The following is a 14,149-nucleotide window of genomic DNA, read 5'->3' as shown; positions in this document are numbered from 1 at the left end:
TGTTCCTCTGAGAATTTAGTGTTAAGGCCTTCATGAAAGATGTCATTATAAAGAAATGAATGAATGCATTTGTCAGCCTCTGGGAGGTTTCAGAGTGGCTTCTATTTTTATCTCTTTTTATCCCTTGAAGGAACTGAGAACTAATATTTGCAATGCCTGACTGAGGATATTAATGTTTTCAAAAAGCTGCCATTCCTTCCAGGGCAAGAAATAGAGTAACCTGTTTGGGTTTTTTCACTGGTTTGTCTCTTGAAATGAAATTTCTGTGACCGTGTTTCCAGCAAGATTTGCCTGCAGGACCATCCAAACCTTCTATTCCTGTCTCTTCATCCACTATCTAACCTCAACAAATCTGAATGATGTGTAATCAGCTGATACATGTCCAAAATACACTTCTTTTTCTTTCCTTGAAGTATTTTTGCTATTCTGTGTGCTATCGTTCAGTCTGGACTTACAGACAGCTCAGAGACCACAGGTTCATGTAAAATTATGATACGTGTTTGCTGAGGAGAAAATAAAAAAAAAAAGAATGAAAAGTATGTTTTCAGAACAGAATAATCTCATGGCTGTTTGTTATATCGGTACCAAAGTCCCTGAGTGCAACGATTTGCCTGCCTGGAGCAGACATATTTCTATTTATAGTTAGCAGAGTGGTAAATCATTAGTCCAGTTACTGGTACATTCATGCCTCGGAAAAAGCGTCCGCAAATACAAGAAGGCTATTTGAAAAATCATCACTCGCTACTGCAAGACTAGATGAGACTTGTCTAAAAGGCTGTTGATCTTGCATTTGATGAAGCAGACAGGTCAGTGCTGAGCACACACTATTACCTTGCCAGAGGCTAGGTCTATTGTCAGGGCAACATTTGTGGCCTCCATTGGCCCGAACAGCAAACAATCAGCAGTGGAAATTGAGACTGGAGATCCCATCAAAAGGAGATGGCAAAGAACTCACTGCGTAAGGTTATGTTAAGGCCCTTTCCTGTATGGAGCAAAGACTGCATATATATTTTCATTCATTATGTTTCAAATTTCACTCTTCGCGACATGAAACCATTACCAGCTTAGTCACATGCTCACTGTCTCAGGACTAAGTGTGGAGAAGAGGACGAGACACTGAAACCTCTGAGTGCCCTGACACAGAAACAGGGCAGACTTGCATTTTTCAGGACTTTTCTTCTTTATTATTTCCTCTGCAAAATTAAAATAAGCAATTTAAAGGCAAATTTGAATTAGCATATTGAAGACAGTTTATTATTTATGAGATGGAAATCAGGATCTTGGATGACTGAACTCATTAAAGACCATTTGGAATAGTTTCCATCTATTTCTTCCACAGTACCCACATAACAAATAATTCACACAGTAATTAATGCCATGTCTTCCCAAACAATACATGCTTCCGACAGGAACTGTTCAAATAGGAAATGCACGAAACTGCACTGAAATAGCAATAAGCTTAAAATACACACCAGCAAAACCAGGAGACTTTGTGTCAGGGCAATCACTGCTGCTTTAGCTGAACTTACTGGGCCAAAGACACCTCTGACTTAGAGAAGGTCAGCACAGGTAGACAAGTAGGGTATTTGCCCCTGCACTGATACACCTCTCATCTGACCCTAAGTCCGGGGCTTACAACAGACAGCGCTCCGTCTTTCTGCCCATGCAGACTACATGGTGTAGCACACGAGAAACAAGCCTATCTTCCTCCCTAGCTGTAGCCCACAGGGCTATATGCATAGCAGTGAATTACATACTTTTCCAGCATTGCAAATACATGTGAAAAGTTCCTACAGGGATAGCTACGATTTGCAGTGGAGTGCAGCCTTGGGATCCCCTGGCCAGGGCCAGCCAAAGAGCCAGCAGCAGGACAGCTGTGTCAGCACAGTGCTGTGCCTGGACGAATCCTCCCAGGAGTAGGGGAGATAATTGGCTCAGGCAGGCTGCCACGTCTGCAGAGCCTAAGAGCCCTGCATGGCAACACGGTGAGCTAGGCAGACACAGCAGCCTCTCAGAGCATCTCCCCTTGTGCTGCAGGAGCCACTCCTGAAATGCAGGAAAGAGACAGTCAGATCTTATATTAGGAAATTGCTCACTTCCAGCGGCTCTTCACTGCTTCTGAAGGGCTGGTGGCCTCACCACTGGGCTGTGGTGTGGCATTTCAGGGGCAAGCAAAACAATCCCAGGGACAGCCACTTGCCATCACTCCCCAAGGCAGGGCCCGACGGGGCTGGCAAGGATGCTGTATGCTCTGTGCATCCCAGAGATTTCTTTCCTTCCAGGGGGTACTTATCCACTCAGCATCACTATGAAACACTGGTCATGTCTTATGAGAGGAACTCAGGCATTGAGAAATCAGATCTTCCCAAGGAAACCTATGGCAAAAGAGGGAGTTGAAGCTAAATCTCCAGTTTCTCACATTTATTATCCTAAAATACAGCTTATTCTTTCCTTCTAATCAATAAATCAATCACACCCACCACCATGGTAAGTAGGAGTCAGCAAATTATGGACATTAGCAGGACACCAGTGGGAAGTATTCCGTCCTTGCCTCCTGGCAGAGTAAGAACAGAAGCCTGAAGGAATGAAGCATGCACGAGTGACATCATGGTTGAGATCCCTGGAACAAAGCTGTTAGCCAAGAAAAGGACTTCATTTTTAGAGTGAAATCCTACTGCCAGGCAAGCCAGGGACAAACGTTCATCAGAAAGTCATCTGTCTCACAGTCCACCTTACTGAACCACAGAATTGCCACCCTGTTTCCCTGGAAAACAAGAAGGCACATGAAAAATACAGGGCTAACTGGTTTCTCTTCTTGCCACCTCCACAAGCAGCTTCATACCTCCTGTTCGTTAAGGGGGATGAAGTATATTTCCCCCTTCCTACCAGGCACAGGCACTTAGGTATCACTCAGCCTCATGAGGAGGATCTGGTCCAGCTCTGCAGCTCTGCATAACAACATCCTTGGCTCTTTTTGTTTTGCTCTCTCTAAAGGAAAGCTCCCAAAGCAGTCAAATTGATTTTAATTTGATTTTAAAGGGAAAAAGAGAAGCAGCTTAGAGTTGAAAATGTGCAGTGAACAAAACAGCTGTACTGTAAACCTCTGAAAAAACATACTTTACAATGGTAATTATGACAGATTAAACAATGAGTGTCATCAGTGTGATGGTACAATGCACAAAACACTAACTGTTTCTTACTCAAATATTTGCAGACATATCCAATTTTTTATTGTAATGAAATCTCATCTAACTATTGAATTGACTTTAAGAACCATCCTGAGGCTCACAAGAGCTTTCACTGTCAGAAGCTCTGTCAGATACTTGAACTGTAATTCACCCCCAATAGCTCGCAGCTTGAGCTAGAGGAATGCTGTAAACGTAGCTTTTTAGGAGGTGGCGAGTCTGAAAACTCATTGCCTACAGAGAGAATGCTAAACCCTGAGAGGGGCTGAGGACCTAACCTTCTCTACAGTTACAACAGGAATTGTAAGGGCCCCCACACCTTTGAGAAAACTTTTGGTACAGATTTTCTCTGCTTCTCAAACATATGCACACAACTGTGCTGCTGTGTGATTAAGTGGTCCTACTCGGATGGCTGAGCACCTGGAATCCTTTCGTCATTCAGTACACATGTGCATGACAAGTATCGGCTGCAACCATGAAGCCAAAGAAAATAAATTGATCCCTTTGAGAACTTTCTGTGAGCTTCCCAGCTATTGGATGGGGAGTAACACAATATAAACAATAATACATTAATTAATGGTAAATGACAGCATGTGAACCCATGGGGTTTCCGTTAATACCAAATGAGTTCATGAGAGTTTATATCAAGTAAAAGGAAAGACTGCTGGCAAAGCCTCCACGTGCTAATGACACCCAGTTATTTAAGGAAATTGGCTTTGCATGTTGCTGGACATTATGTAAAGAATATTCAATGGACTGAATCCTGAGTTCAACCCTTCACTATTGTTTTAAGCAAAAATGTCTATTTGCTTTAATAATAACTTTTTTTTTCCTAATAAAGGAAATCACCTCAGATGTGACCCTTATGAATATGTCTCATTGTCATGTTCAGTATAGTTGTCTAAACTCCTGTATTCGTGGCGTCCTGCTTCCTGTTGGCTCTCACGGAGTCATTCTCTCTCAAGTATTCACCAGATTTTCCCATGTTTCCTTTAAGTGTCTGATTGAGCTGATTTTCCCCAGATCCAAGAAAGATGATGAGGACTGCTCAGTACAGAAGGAGAAGCTGTGTTTTGTCGCAGTCCCATTAATTCTTGAAGAAATTTGGAATCAGAAAGCAAGCTGGCATGGGTTGTATTTCCAAGTTGGCTCTGAAAGCCACAGATTCACACATATCTCGAAGGCCAACCGTTTCGCCCTGCTGAGGTAATGAGAAAACAATCCTGTGTGCCACCCCTGCTGACTTTGCAGAAGTAACTGCCATAAGCCTTAACTCTCACCACTCTGAGAAAGTAAAATCTTAAGGACAGCAGTTAAATCATTAAAAAGACGGGAAACAGACTGGTGTTTGCCAAATGGAGACGGACCACACAAATGGGCAAATAATGTTTATTTTAACACTCCCAAAGTCTGCTAAAGACAGTAGGGAATGAAAATAAAAGTGAGAACTATCATACTGAAGTAAGAGGAGCTAACAAGTATCTTTAGGGTAGCAACACAAAAGAGATTATTTTGGAGCTGTATGGCTGAACAGGTTCTGTACCAGCTGTTCTGACTGCCCAACTGATGAGGCACTTTGTGGACATGAGAAGTGGGGAGAAATCACAGCACCCTTCATTTTGATGGATAGCAAAATGCCTGTGCCAATAATACCATTGCAACTGTTCCCAGGCTGCTCCATACATCACTAGATCTGGGTTAGCACAAAATTAGGGATCCTGAAGAAGAAACTGGACAGAGGAAACAGCAAAGCTCCCTGCAAATCTCCGCACAATACACAGAAATGCATGCAAACGGCAATTTCTGAATAAATTTAACTTCCTCATTTGACTTAATTCCTTTTCAAAACCTTTTCCAGATCCTTCAAGAGAGAAACCTAAACATATTGCAAAAACCTCAAATGCCTTGCTCATGTATATTAACTTTTTTTTTTTTTCTGAACTGGAGAGTTCATGAAACCTGAGAGAGTTATCAAAGGCTGCCATCCTTATTCCTGAATTTCTTCCTGTTTATTGCCTTTTCACAAGTGGCTGATTCAACAGACAACTGAGAAAAGACTAAATAAGTCTTCTCTGGGTGGCACTTTAAGATGGAGTATTTTAAGAACTGCTATTATATTGCAGCTGAATATTTCAGCAGACTGTCTGACCCCCTTCTGAATCACAGTGCCACCAGGCTAAATATTTGCACAAATTCCAAGCATTGCCCTGCAGATTCTGCACAGAGAAGAGTGATTTTATATCAAGGCAAACAACAGTTCTTTACTCCAGGATGTGATCTGTAAAAATAGCAATCTTGAGAACACCACCAGAATAAGTAGATTTACTTGTAGATCTAGCAAAATTCACGTTTTCTCAGGATCTTTTTTTTTTAATAGCCATACTTCTCCATCCATAAACAGGTATACGACTGTACAGAAAGATTTATTCGTGTAGAGAGATCAATAAATCTGGAATTTTACAGAAATCAAGGGCAAAAGAAGACAGATTTGAACCAAAGTTGCTGCAAAGTGGCTGCTAATGGTACCAATTGTCTGGGTTGGATTTTTTTGAGACAAAATGTTAGTACTTCAAACATACAAATAAGGTCAGTGAAAGACTTCAATGAATCAGCAAAATTCCTCAGCCTTCCAGTCTTTTAGAGAAAAAAAACCAAAAAACAAAAAACAACAGAATTGAAGTCTAGTTCTAAGAAAGGAGGACTAAAGAGATTGCACTGAAAAGAATGAGAGATATTTTTAAAAGAGTACTGAATGTAACTAATGCAGACCTTAATATGTACCTGCTGTCTTTGGGGCAGTAGCAGGTAATGAAACTTGGCTCCATAAGCCAGCTGCTCTGAGGCATGCCTATTTTCTAAACCACTCTTTTCTGACATGCAATCTACAGAACTGTCATCACAAGTCTCCCTAAAATGCTGCTTCATAGAAACCAGGACTACTGGAAAGAAAAACATCTCTTTTTCTAGCTTGCAACTCAGCAACAAAATGTTCTTTTCTGTTTATATTGAAGAGAAGTATGCTCTCATGACCAGAGGACTGACTTAATAAAACATGTTAACAAGAATAAACCAAAAAATCAATGCCACTTCCTCTTTGAATACTTGTTCTGTCACTAACTCACTGACTGATCTTACACAGCTTATTAACACGTATAGTTTTCATAAGTATTCAGTATTTTTTATTTATATTGTCTGCACAGGATAAAATACAGGAATAGGCTGATTTCAATGACACAAAATTGAAAAGCTTAGTTTCACATGAAACTGTTGGGAGTACAGGGTTCAGCTTCTTAAAGCAAGGCTTTGGTTCCTCCATAATTTAGCCCCTAACTTCATCACAGTTACCACACACAAAGATGCATCTCTTGCCTACTCAAGTTGGAAGTTTCAAAATTAAGAGGTTAAAAATCTTGGACTAAACGCCATAGTGACAGCATGCCCATCTGTAAAATGGGCAAAACACCAATCCTTTGTATTCCCAGGAGGCCTCTAGCGAGACTCTTTGACCACTGTTAAAAACATCTGTCACTCTCATTGTATCAGGGAGTCTTCTGTCTTCTTTTATTGAGAATAACAACTAAACTGTCAGGCCCTCCTGGGATGAGAACGGGCTGGAGGAAAAGGAAACACAAGGAAAGCAGACAACTGACGGCAGGAGATGAATGTGGCAGGGAAATGGACTGGCCATTTGTTTCCTCTGCCACAATGCTGATACAATGGCAATACCCGAGCGTTAGCAGCCTCAATGGCAGAGGACTTGTAGCTCTTAGACTCATGTATTTACAATAGAGGCAGTGGAAGAACTGCGAGGAACTTAATTATTTGCTTCTTAAGCCCTGGTCACAATTCAGAGGTCAAACTCCTTAATTCTCTTCCAGAATAGCACAGCATAGATCAGACTACTGCAGTTGGAAGTCACCTACAACAATCATCTATAACTGCCTGAGTGCTTCAGGGCTGACCAAGGTAAAGCATGTTACTAAGGGCATTGTCCAAACGTCTTTTCAACACTGACAGGCTTGGAGCTTCAACCACCTCTCTAAGAAGCCTGTTCCAGTGTTTCATCACCCTCTCAGTAAATAAATGCCTCCGAATGTCCACTCTAAACCTCCCCTGGGGCAGCTTTGAACCATTCCCACGCATCCTGTCACTGGGTACCAGGGAGAAGAGCTCAGCACCTCCCTCTCCACATCCACTCCTCAGGAAGCTGTAGAAAGCAATGAGATCGCCCCTCAGCCTCCTTTTTGACAAACCAGACAAGCCCAAAGTCCTCAGCAATTCCTCGCAGGACATTCCTTCCAGCCCTTTCACCAGCTTTTCTTCTCAGATGTAACAGCTAACGAAATATGTCTCCTTTAAATAATAATGATCAAGAGATCATTATTCACTGACCAACAGTGAAGAACTGGATTATTTAATCATTTCCCGCTGGTTTTTGCTTTTATAAAAAGGGATTGTAACTTGGCAGAGGAAAAAAAAAAGAGGGAAAAAATGAGAGAATACAAAGAACAAAGAGAGGGGAGTGGTGTTTCTTTTAGTTACTTCCCTGGTGGCAAATGGTGAAGATGTACTGTAACTTTAACTGAACACCATCAGTTTAAGGTACATTGTTTTAGAGTGAACTTTCTAATTGGACAAAATAATTTTCTACCTAGCTCAGCAAGTATTTTCTGTGCCTGTGGCAAGGAGATTCTGCTGTAAGAGGAGGGTGGTCAGAGAGGCAAGGGCACTCCCTTTAGCAGGTAGGAGGGCAAGGAGTGAAATTCTCTACAAGCATGTCCATTGCAACTCCTAGTATACATGAAGACTGGAGAAAAAGTAGGAATTTATTAAGATATGACCATGGCACTCAGGCATTACAGAAATGGAGACATTAAATATGAAGAGGTGACATTTGCAGGTCATTAGAAAAAAAATTATTAATGTGGAACCACAGATTTTAAAATCTCAGCTACGTATGAGCCCTCAACTGTGGAGAGACTCTTCAGTGCACAGCCTTCTGCACAGACCTCAATGTTTCTCTTGGGGTGGGAAGAGGCCACAAAGCAGAAAACACTGTAACATCCCTGACTCGACAAGCACTCCTGCTGATGGCACCCAGTGTGCTGTTCTAGCCCTGCCCCTGAGGCTGTTTCTCTTGACCCACAGTGGGAAAAACATGACTGGGGCCTCAGCCGCTGCTTTCTGGGCTGAGGGCAGCTGCGGGCAAGACAGCAGCTGCCACGCTGCACTGGCTGCCCATCAGCAGGCACTAGGCAGCACCTGGTTTCCCCCTGCTGCACCCACACACAGCCTGTTCCCGCAGCCCGAGGCCATGACAGGCCTCAACATAGAATCATTTCAGTTGGAAGAGACCCTCGGGATCATTGAGTCCATCCATAACCTAACTCTACCACTAAATCATGTCCCCAAGAACCTTGTCTAAATGCCTTTTAAACACCTCCAGGCACGGGGACTCCACCACTTCCCTGGGCAGCCTGTTCCAATGCCTGACAACCCTTTTCGTGAGGAATTTTTTCCTAATATCCAATCTAAACCTGCTGCGGTGCAACTTGAGGTCATTTGCTCTTGTCCTATCGCTAGCTACTTGGGAGAAGATTCCAACACCCTTGATGTGACAACCTCCTTTCAGGTAGTTGCAGACAGTGATAAGGTCTCCCCTCAGCCTCCTTTTCTCCAGGCTGAATAGCCCCAGTTCCCTCAGCTATTCCTCATCAGATTTGTGTTCCAGGCCTTCACCAGCTACATCACCCTCCTCTGCACTCTCTCTAGTATTTCAATGGCCTTCTTATGATGAGGGGCCCAAAACTGAACACAGGATTCAAGGTGGAGCCTCACCAGTGCTGAGTACGGTGGCACAATCACTCGTCTAGGCGGCAAGTCCCCCGTGGGACTCGAGGCCACGGGGCCCTGCTCATCTCCCCAGACGTGGGGCCGGGGGCCTCGTACTCCCTCAAACCCCTGTGCCCGTGCGGCTCCTGCGCTGCAGGGCTGGCGGGCAGCGGTTCCCGTGGCACCATCGCCCACCCGGCACGGACTACAACTCCCAGTGTGCTTTGCAAAGGCGCGTTGCTGGGGGCAACGGCACCGGGGGGAGACTCCTTGGGGCGGCTGGACGGTGCTCCTCTCGCGAGAGACCGGCGGCCTCCTCACACACGCATCTCCTGGGCGACCCGGGGCGGACATGGCGGCGGCTGACGCGGAGGGGCTGTTCGCGCTGGAGCTGCTAGTGGAGGCGGTGCGGGTGGCGGCGCCGGGCCCCGCGCTGCGCCCGGCCGTGGCGCTGCGCCTCCTGGACTTCCCTACTCTCCTCCTGCGGCCCGCCGCGCCGCCCCTGCGCCCGGGGCAGGCCTTCCCCTTCGGCCGCGGCAAGCGCTGCCTCTTCCGCTGGCGCCGGGGCTCGCTTTGCGCCGCGCTCCGCCGGCGGCCGCTCCGCGCCCTGCTCCTGGCGCTGCCCGCCGGGCTCGCCCCGGGGACACCCCGCCTCCTCGGCAGCTGCAGCGTCTCCCTGGCCCCCGCTGCCGCCGAGCTGCTGCAGCGGCCCGGGGCGACTGGTTCCTGCGGCCGCCGAGGCTGCTTCCCGCTGTGCGACTCCGCGGGCCGCCTCGTCGGGGATTTGGTCCTAGGCTACCGGCTCAGCAGCCTGGAGGTCGCTGAGGAGCCGCCCCCGCCGAGCCCCGCCAGCCCCCACGCTGCAACGCCAGCTGCTGCCTCCCCTGAGCCGTGGGATGAGGAGGAGGAGGGTGAGGAGCTGGAGGGCAACATCTTTTGCCCTCCTGTGCTGTATTACAGCCGTGAGCCCGCTGACCCTCTCCTGCCACCAGCAGCAGCGGCGGCTGCAGGGCAGTGGCAGCACGTCGAGGCCTGGAGACCCCAGGAGCAAGAGCAAGGCCAGAGCCCCCCACGTCCCAGTGCTGGGCCCTCACTGCTGCACCCTGCCAGCCCTCAGCGGCTCCACAGCACCCTGGGGCAGCTGCCGCTCCTCAGCGCCCTGCTGGCAGAGCTGTCCGTGCTCACCCACAGCGCTACACCTGCTGCTGTGCACCCCCATCTGGCCTGGCTCTACCAGGCCCCAGCGGATGGTGGCATGGCCTCACAGCCCCCCAGCTGCTCCTCTGCTTTCAAACCTGCAGAAGCACCTGTGGGGCCAGGTGGGAGAGGTGGAGCTGCCGGCCCTCGATTCCAGCAAGATCAGCAAGAGACCATCTCGCCAGGGTCGTCTTGGACTGGGAAAGGATCTAAGAAAGCTGTACCCAAAGGAGAGCCCAGCTCTGAAAGGAACTGCAAAACTAAGGAAAACAGACCTCCCAGAAGGAAACTGTTGTATGGGCTGACAAATACTCTGAGGCTTCGGCTGCAGCAGACCAACCCTGATAAGCTGATAATTCATGAAAAGAGAGAGCAGTACAGAAAAAAGCAAATGGAGATGCTGAAGAAGAGAAGCCCATTATCCAAAAGAAAGCTGCTCCGAAATGCTGGAGAACAGAATACAGTTTCTTACAGGCATTGTAGCAAGGGAGACAGTTCAAAACAGAATAATCAATCTGATAAAGCTGTTCAGACTTCATTACAAAACAGTGTTCCTACAGAGTATGTTTCTGTGACAGGAGATGTGTTCCCTGACCTGCAGAAACAGGCTGTTGAAAGTCTGGTGAACAATGATGAAATTTCAAGCAAGGAACATCCATGCAAAGTAACTACAGCCCCCTTACTGGAGGAAACTGTATTAAAATCTGCTCACAAGGAAGAGTATGCAAAAGCCCAACTCCCAACAGCTTTCCCATCAGATGGTAATGCAAAGGGAAGTAATGAGGAAGCAGTACACTTAATTCACCGTAAAACCATGGAGCATGATGACACGTCTGTTGTAAGTGATCATAAACCAAGCCCCAGCAGGAGTGTTGAAAACAACTCTGAATTCATTTACTCAGATGACTTTGCTAGTCCTGAGAACACAATTTATTCAGAGAACTTCAGCAGTGCTGAGTGCACAGACAGAGACTTGGAAGTTCTTGACAGCAGTCCTGAACCTCTATGGCATGAAAGCCCAAAGCAAGGTTGGTCAGATACAGAGCCAGAATCCAGCAGGTCCAGAATTTCAAAGACAAGTCAAAGAGCTGAAAGTACTTCAGATCTTCTGCCAGTTCCTTCAGTTTCATCCCCAGTCCAGTCTTTGAAGAGAAAATATGACTTAAAAACCACCAAGAAAACTAGTAGTGAATCTGTTGATTCAGTTAAAGATGCCTCCATTCAGGCAAGGTTATTGGATGAAGACCAGATCAGTAAGAAACAGAACAGGGATGATCAGCAGATTAAACAAGCATCTACACTGAGAAGCACACAAGTTAGCTCCGATACTGACCTGAATAAAGGAAAGGGGCAGACCTCTGCAGGAAGAAGCCAGCCAGTAACTCAGGTTAGCTCTTGCTGGCCATCTAACGTGTCTGACCTTGAGCTTAGTGTCTTGGAAAACAGCATGTCAGACAAAGAGGAGGATTTTCTGGGAAAACTACATGTTCCTAATCAATGCAAAGACATCAGTGAACTTGTAATAAACAAACTTCCAGGATACACAGTGTAATTACAAGTTTTCACTGTCTGGATTAAGATACAATATTTAAATTTTGTAAGGCTGTTACATTTGGGTGCAATATATACAAGTTAACTTAAGACTATATCATGCACAATTAATACATTGGTGAATTTACTTAAGAGTTTTTTTAAATAAAGCAATATTTGAATATCAAACAAATAGCTCTTAAGTGGTACCTACAGAATGACTTCAGTGTCAGTATCTTAACATAAAACTAAGCCAAACAGCACAAGAAACATCACTTGCTGTCAAATCTAAAAGTGAAGACAGAAGCAGCAAATGCAGTCAGTACGCATAAAACCTGTCAAGGGTAGAAGTAATACTACAGAAGCAGTCAGGTACAAAATACGTTCCTAACTGAATGATAAGTTTTTATCCCTCATGAACACGGTTCCACACTTCATTTTCATTACAAATAGTTAAAACATACTGTCACAGCCAGGTAAGCACAGACTTTTATGAGCTAATGTGCATCATGATGTGTTTGTTTCACTGTTCTATGACTAAACACAGCTGACCAGAACTAGATGAGCCCTTTTAGAATTTCTTAGCTTGAATTTTCTCATGTAAGTCAGATTTTCACAATTTTAGGAATTATTGGTCACAGTAAATCTATATAATCTGGGAGGGCTTTGAGAGGTTGATGGAAGTTATTTGACCTTGAAGACTGAGGGTGTGCAAAGAGGAGGGAAGAGCGCAGTAAATTTTCAACACTTCGGAACTCCCTGATTGCATTCTCTGATACTGGGGCAAGGGGGAGGTCATCACCCACAGTCCACTAACTTGGACCAAATGAGCATCATGATTTACAGATTTGAGATAATGAAGAATTTGCCATGTCCCCTTTTTGGTTCCTCTGGGTAAACTGCTACCTGCCACATTCCCTTTTCTGCTATGATGGTTAAACTACCATCTGATGTTCACTTTGGATTTCTGGTTTGGTTTTTAGGACTTCCAGTTTGATCACTGAACTTAACGTCTTCTCTCGTGTTTAACTACTGAGTATTTTTAGAGTCCATATCCCCCTCTAAAAATTTCAGAGACGTTCTTTGACTTGAACCTGAAGACAGCTCAAAATTCCTGCCTTAGGTTTTAGGTCTCTCTTGTCCCCACTTTCCACTCTCTTTGAGGAGTTTGTCTCCTTTGCCAGCTTTACATTCCGAACTCTCTCATCATTCGGGACATTTATCATCAAGACTGTTAAATGACAGACTCACAAACTCCCCTTTTCCCTGTAATTTACAATCTGACTTTCCTCAGCTTTTCGATTTCTCACTGCAGTTCTCCATGTACTTATTGCAACTCTGTGTTTACACTTTAACATCTTGGAGGGATTTTTTACTTCCATCCTGCTATGTGTTTATTTTGTAAGAATGACAGTACCTCCCCTATTTAAAGTACTAACATCTGTGAGGATTATTGAAGTATCTGCTGTTGACTTCTGAGAACGCTACTAATACTGTTTTTAATATAAAGGTAAGCAGCTGAAATACCCATATATTGAAGGAACCTCTGGCCAGAACAATTCTTAAGTGTTATTTGGGGTGCCTCTGTTTAATCACCTCCAATGCTAGACAAAAAAAAAAAACTTTTTTTTTCTTGTAATGCCATAGGCCTCTTTGATACACATGGATCCAGACTGTCATTGATATATGGCAGTAATTCTGATTTTATTGATGGAATAACATTGCAGTTCTCATGGGCAAAACTGTAATTAAAATACAATGCTGCCCAACCACTTTAACTGTGTGGCTGTTTAAATGAGTTGCTAACACTAAGAGCCCACAATTTGAGGATCATTACTTAATAAAAGTTTATTTTAAAAATAAAGTTGTATTTTCAGCCCCAAATGGGTTGAAACTCAATAGCAAATTCTCGGCCCTTTTTCTGTCACCTATCTCCACCTTTGAATTTCCAGAAGCAAATATTATAGGAACAGTATTTATTTTTGTTTAAAACTAATGAAACTAATCGCTTTAGAGCTAATTTTATTTAGGATAGCATTTGTAATGTTTTATTCTGTAATAGAGTTTAAAATTTTAGCAGGAAAATTATGAAAATGACAGGAAATGCATACTAGGAAGACAAAAGGAGACATTACACAAGGATCATGCTTATACATTTTAGTTTGGTTTCATCTTTTCAAATACAGACTCAAGTGGTTATTATTGCATAGAGAGTTAACAGATAGTTTCTACCCTCTGGAATAATAATCTTTGCAGATATTATCTATGTTGTTGTGAGAGTAAATGAAGTTTTGCTTAATATTCAAACAACAACTCTCAGTCAACATAAATGGGAAAGAACTTTGTGTCACATATTTATCACTGAAAACTCATAAACCAATATATTGGCAAGTACCTGCTAATAA

The 14,149-nt window shown here is 44.3% G+C and overlaps 1 protein-coding gene across 1 annotated transcript; it reads left to right on the top strand.

The window, feature by feature from the left end:
* The first annotated feature begins 9,337 nt into the window (after positions 1–9,337).
* MAP10 (microtubule associated protein 10) lies at positions 9,338–12,321 on the top strand. The gene has a single exon (XM_065834807.2). The coding sequence runs from the start codon at positions 9,370–9,372 to the stop codon at positions 11,764–11,766; it is 2,397 nt and encodes a 798-aa protein (XP_065690879.2). The 5' UTR covers positions 9,338–9,369; the 3' UTR covers positions 11,767–12,321.
* Positions 12,322–14,149: the final 1,828 nt, after the last annotated feature.

The sequence above is a fragment of the Patagioenas fasciata genome, chromosome 3 (genome assembly GCF_037038585.1).
Source record: "Patagioenas fasciata isolate bPatFas1 chromosome 3, bPatFas1.hap1, whole genome shotgun sequence".
In the NCBI taxonomy this organism is placed as follows: domain Eukaryota; kingdom Metazoa; phylum Chordata; class Aves; order Columbiformes; family Columbidae; genus Patagioenas; species Patagioenas fasciata.
The sequence above is the reverse complement of the archived record's forward strand: the minus strand, read 5'-3'. Positions and strand labels throughout refer to the sequence as shown.

What these genes read in the sequence shown, in the direction of transcription:
- MAP10 (XM_065834807.2), top strand. Translation starts at nt 9,370, where the DNA reads ATGGCGGCGGCTGACGCGGAGGGGCTGTTCGCGCTGGAGCTGCTAGTG.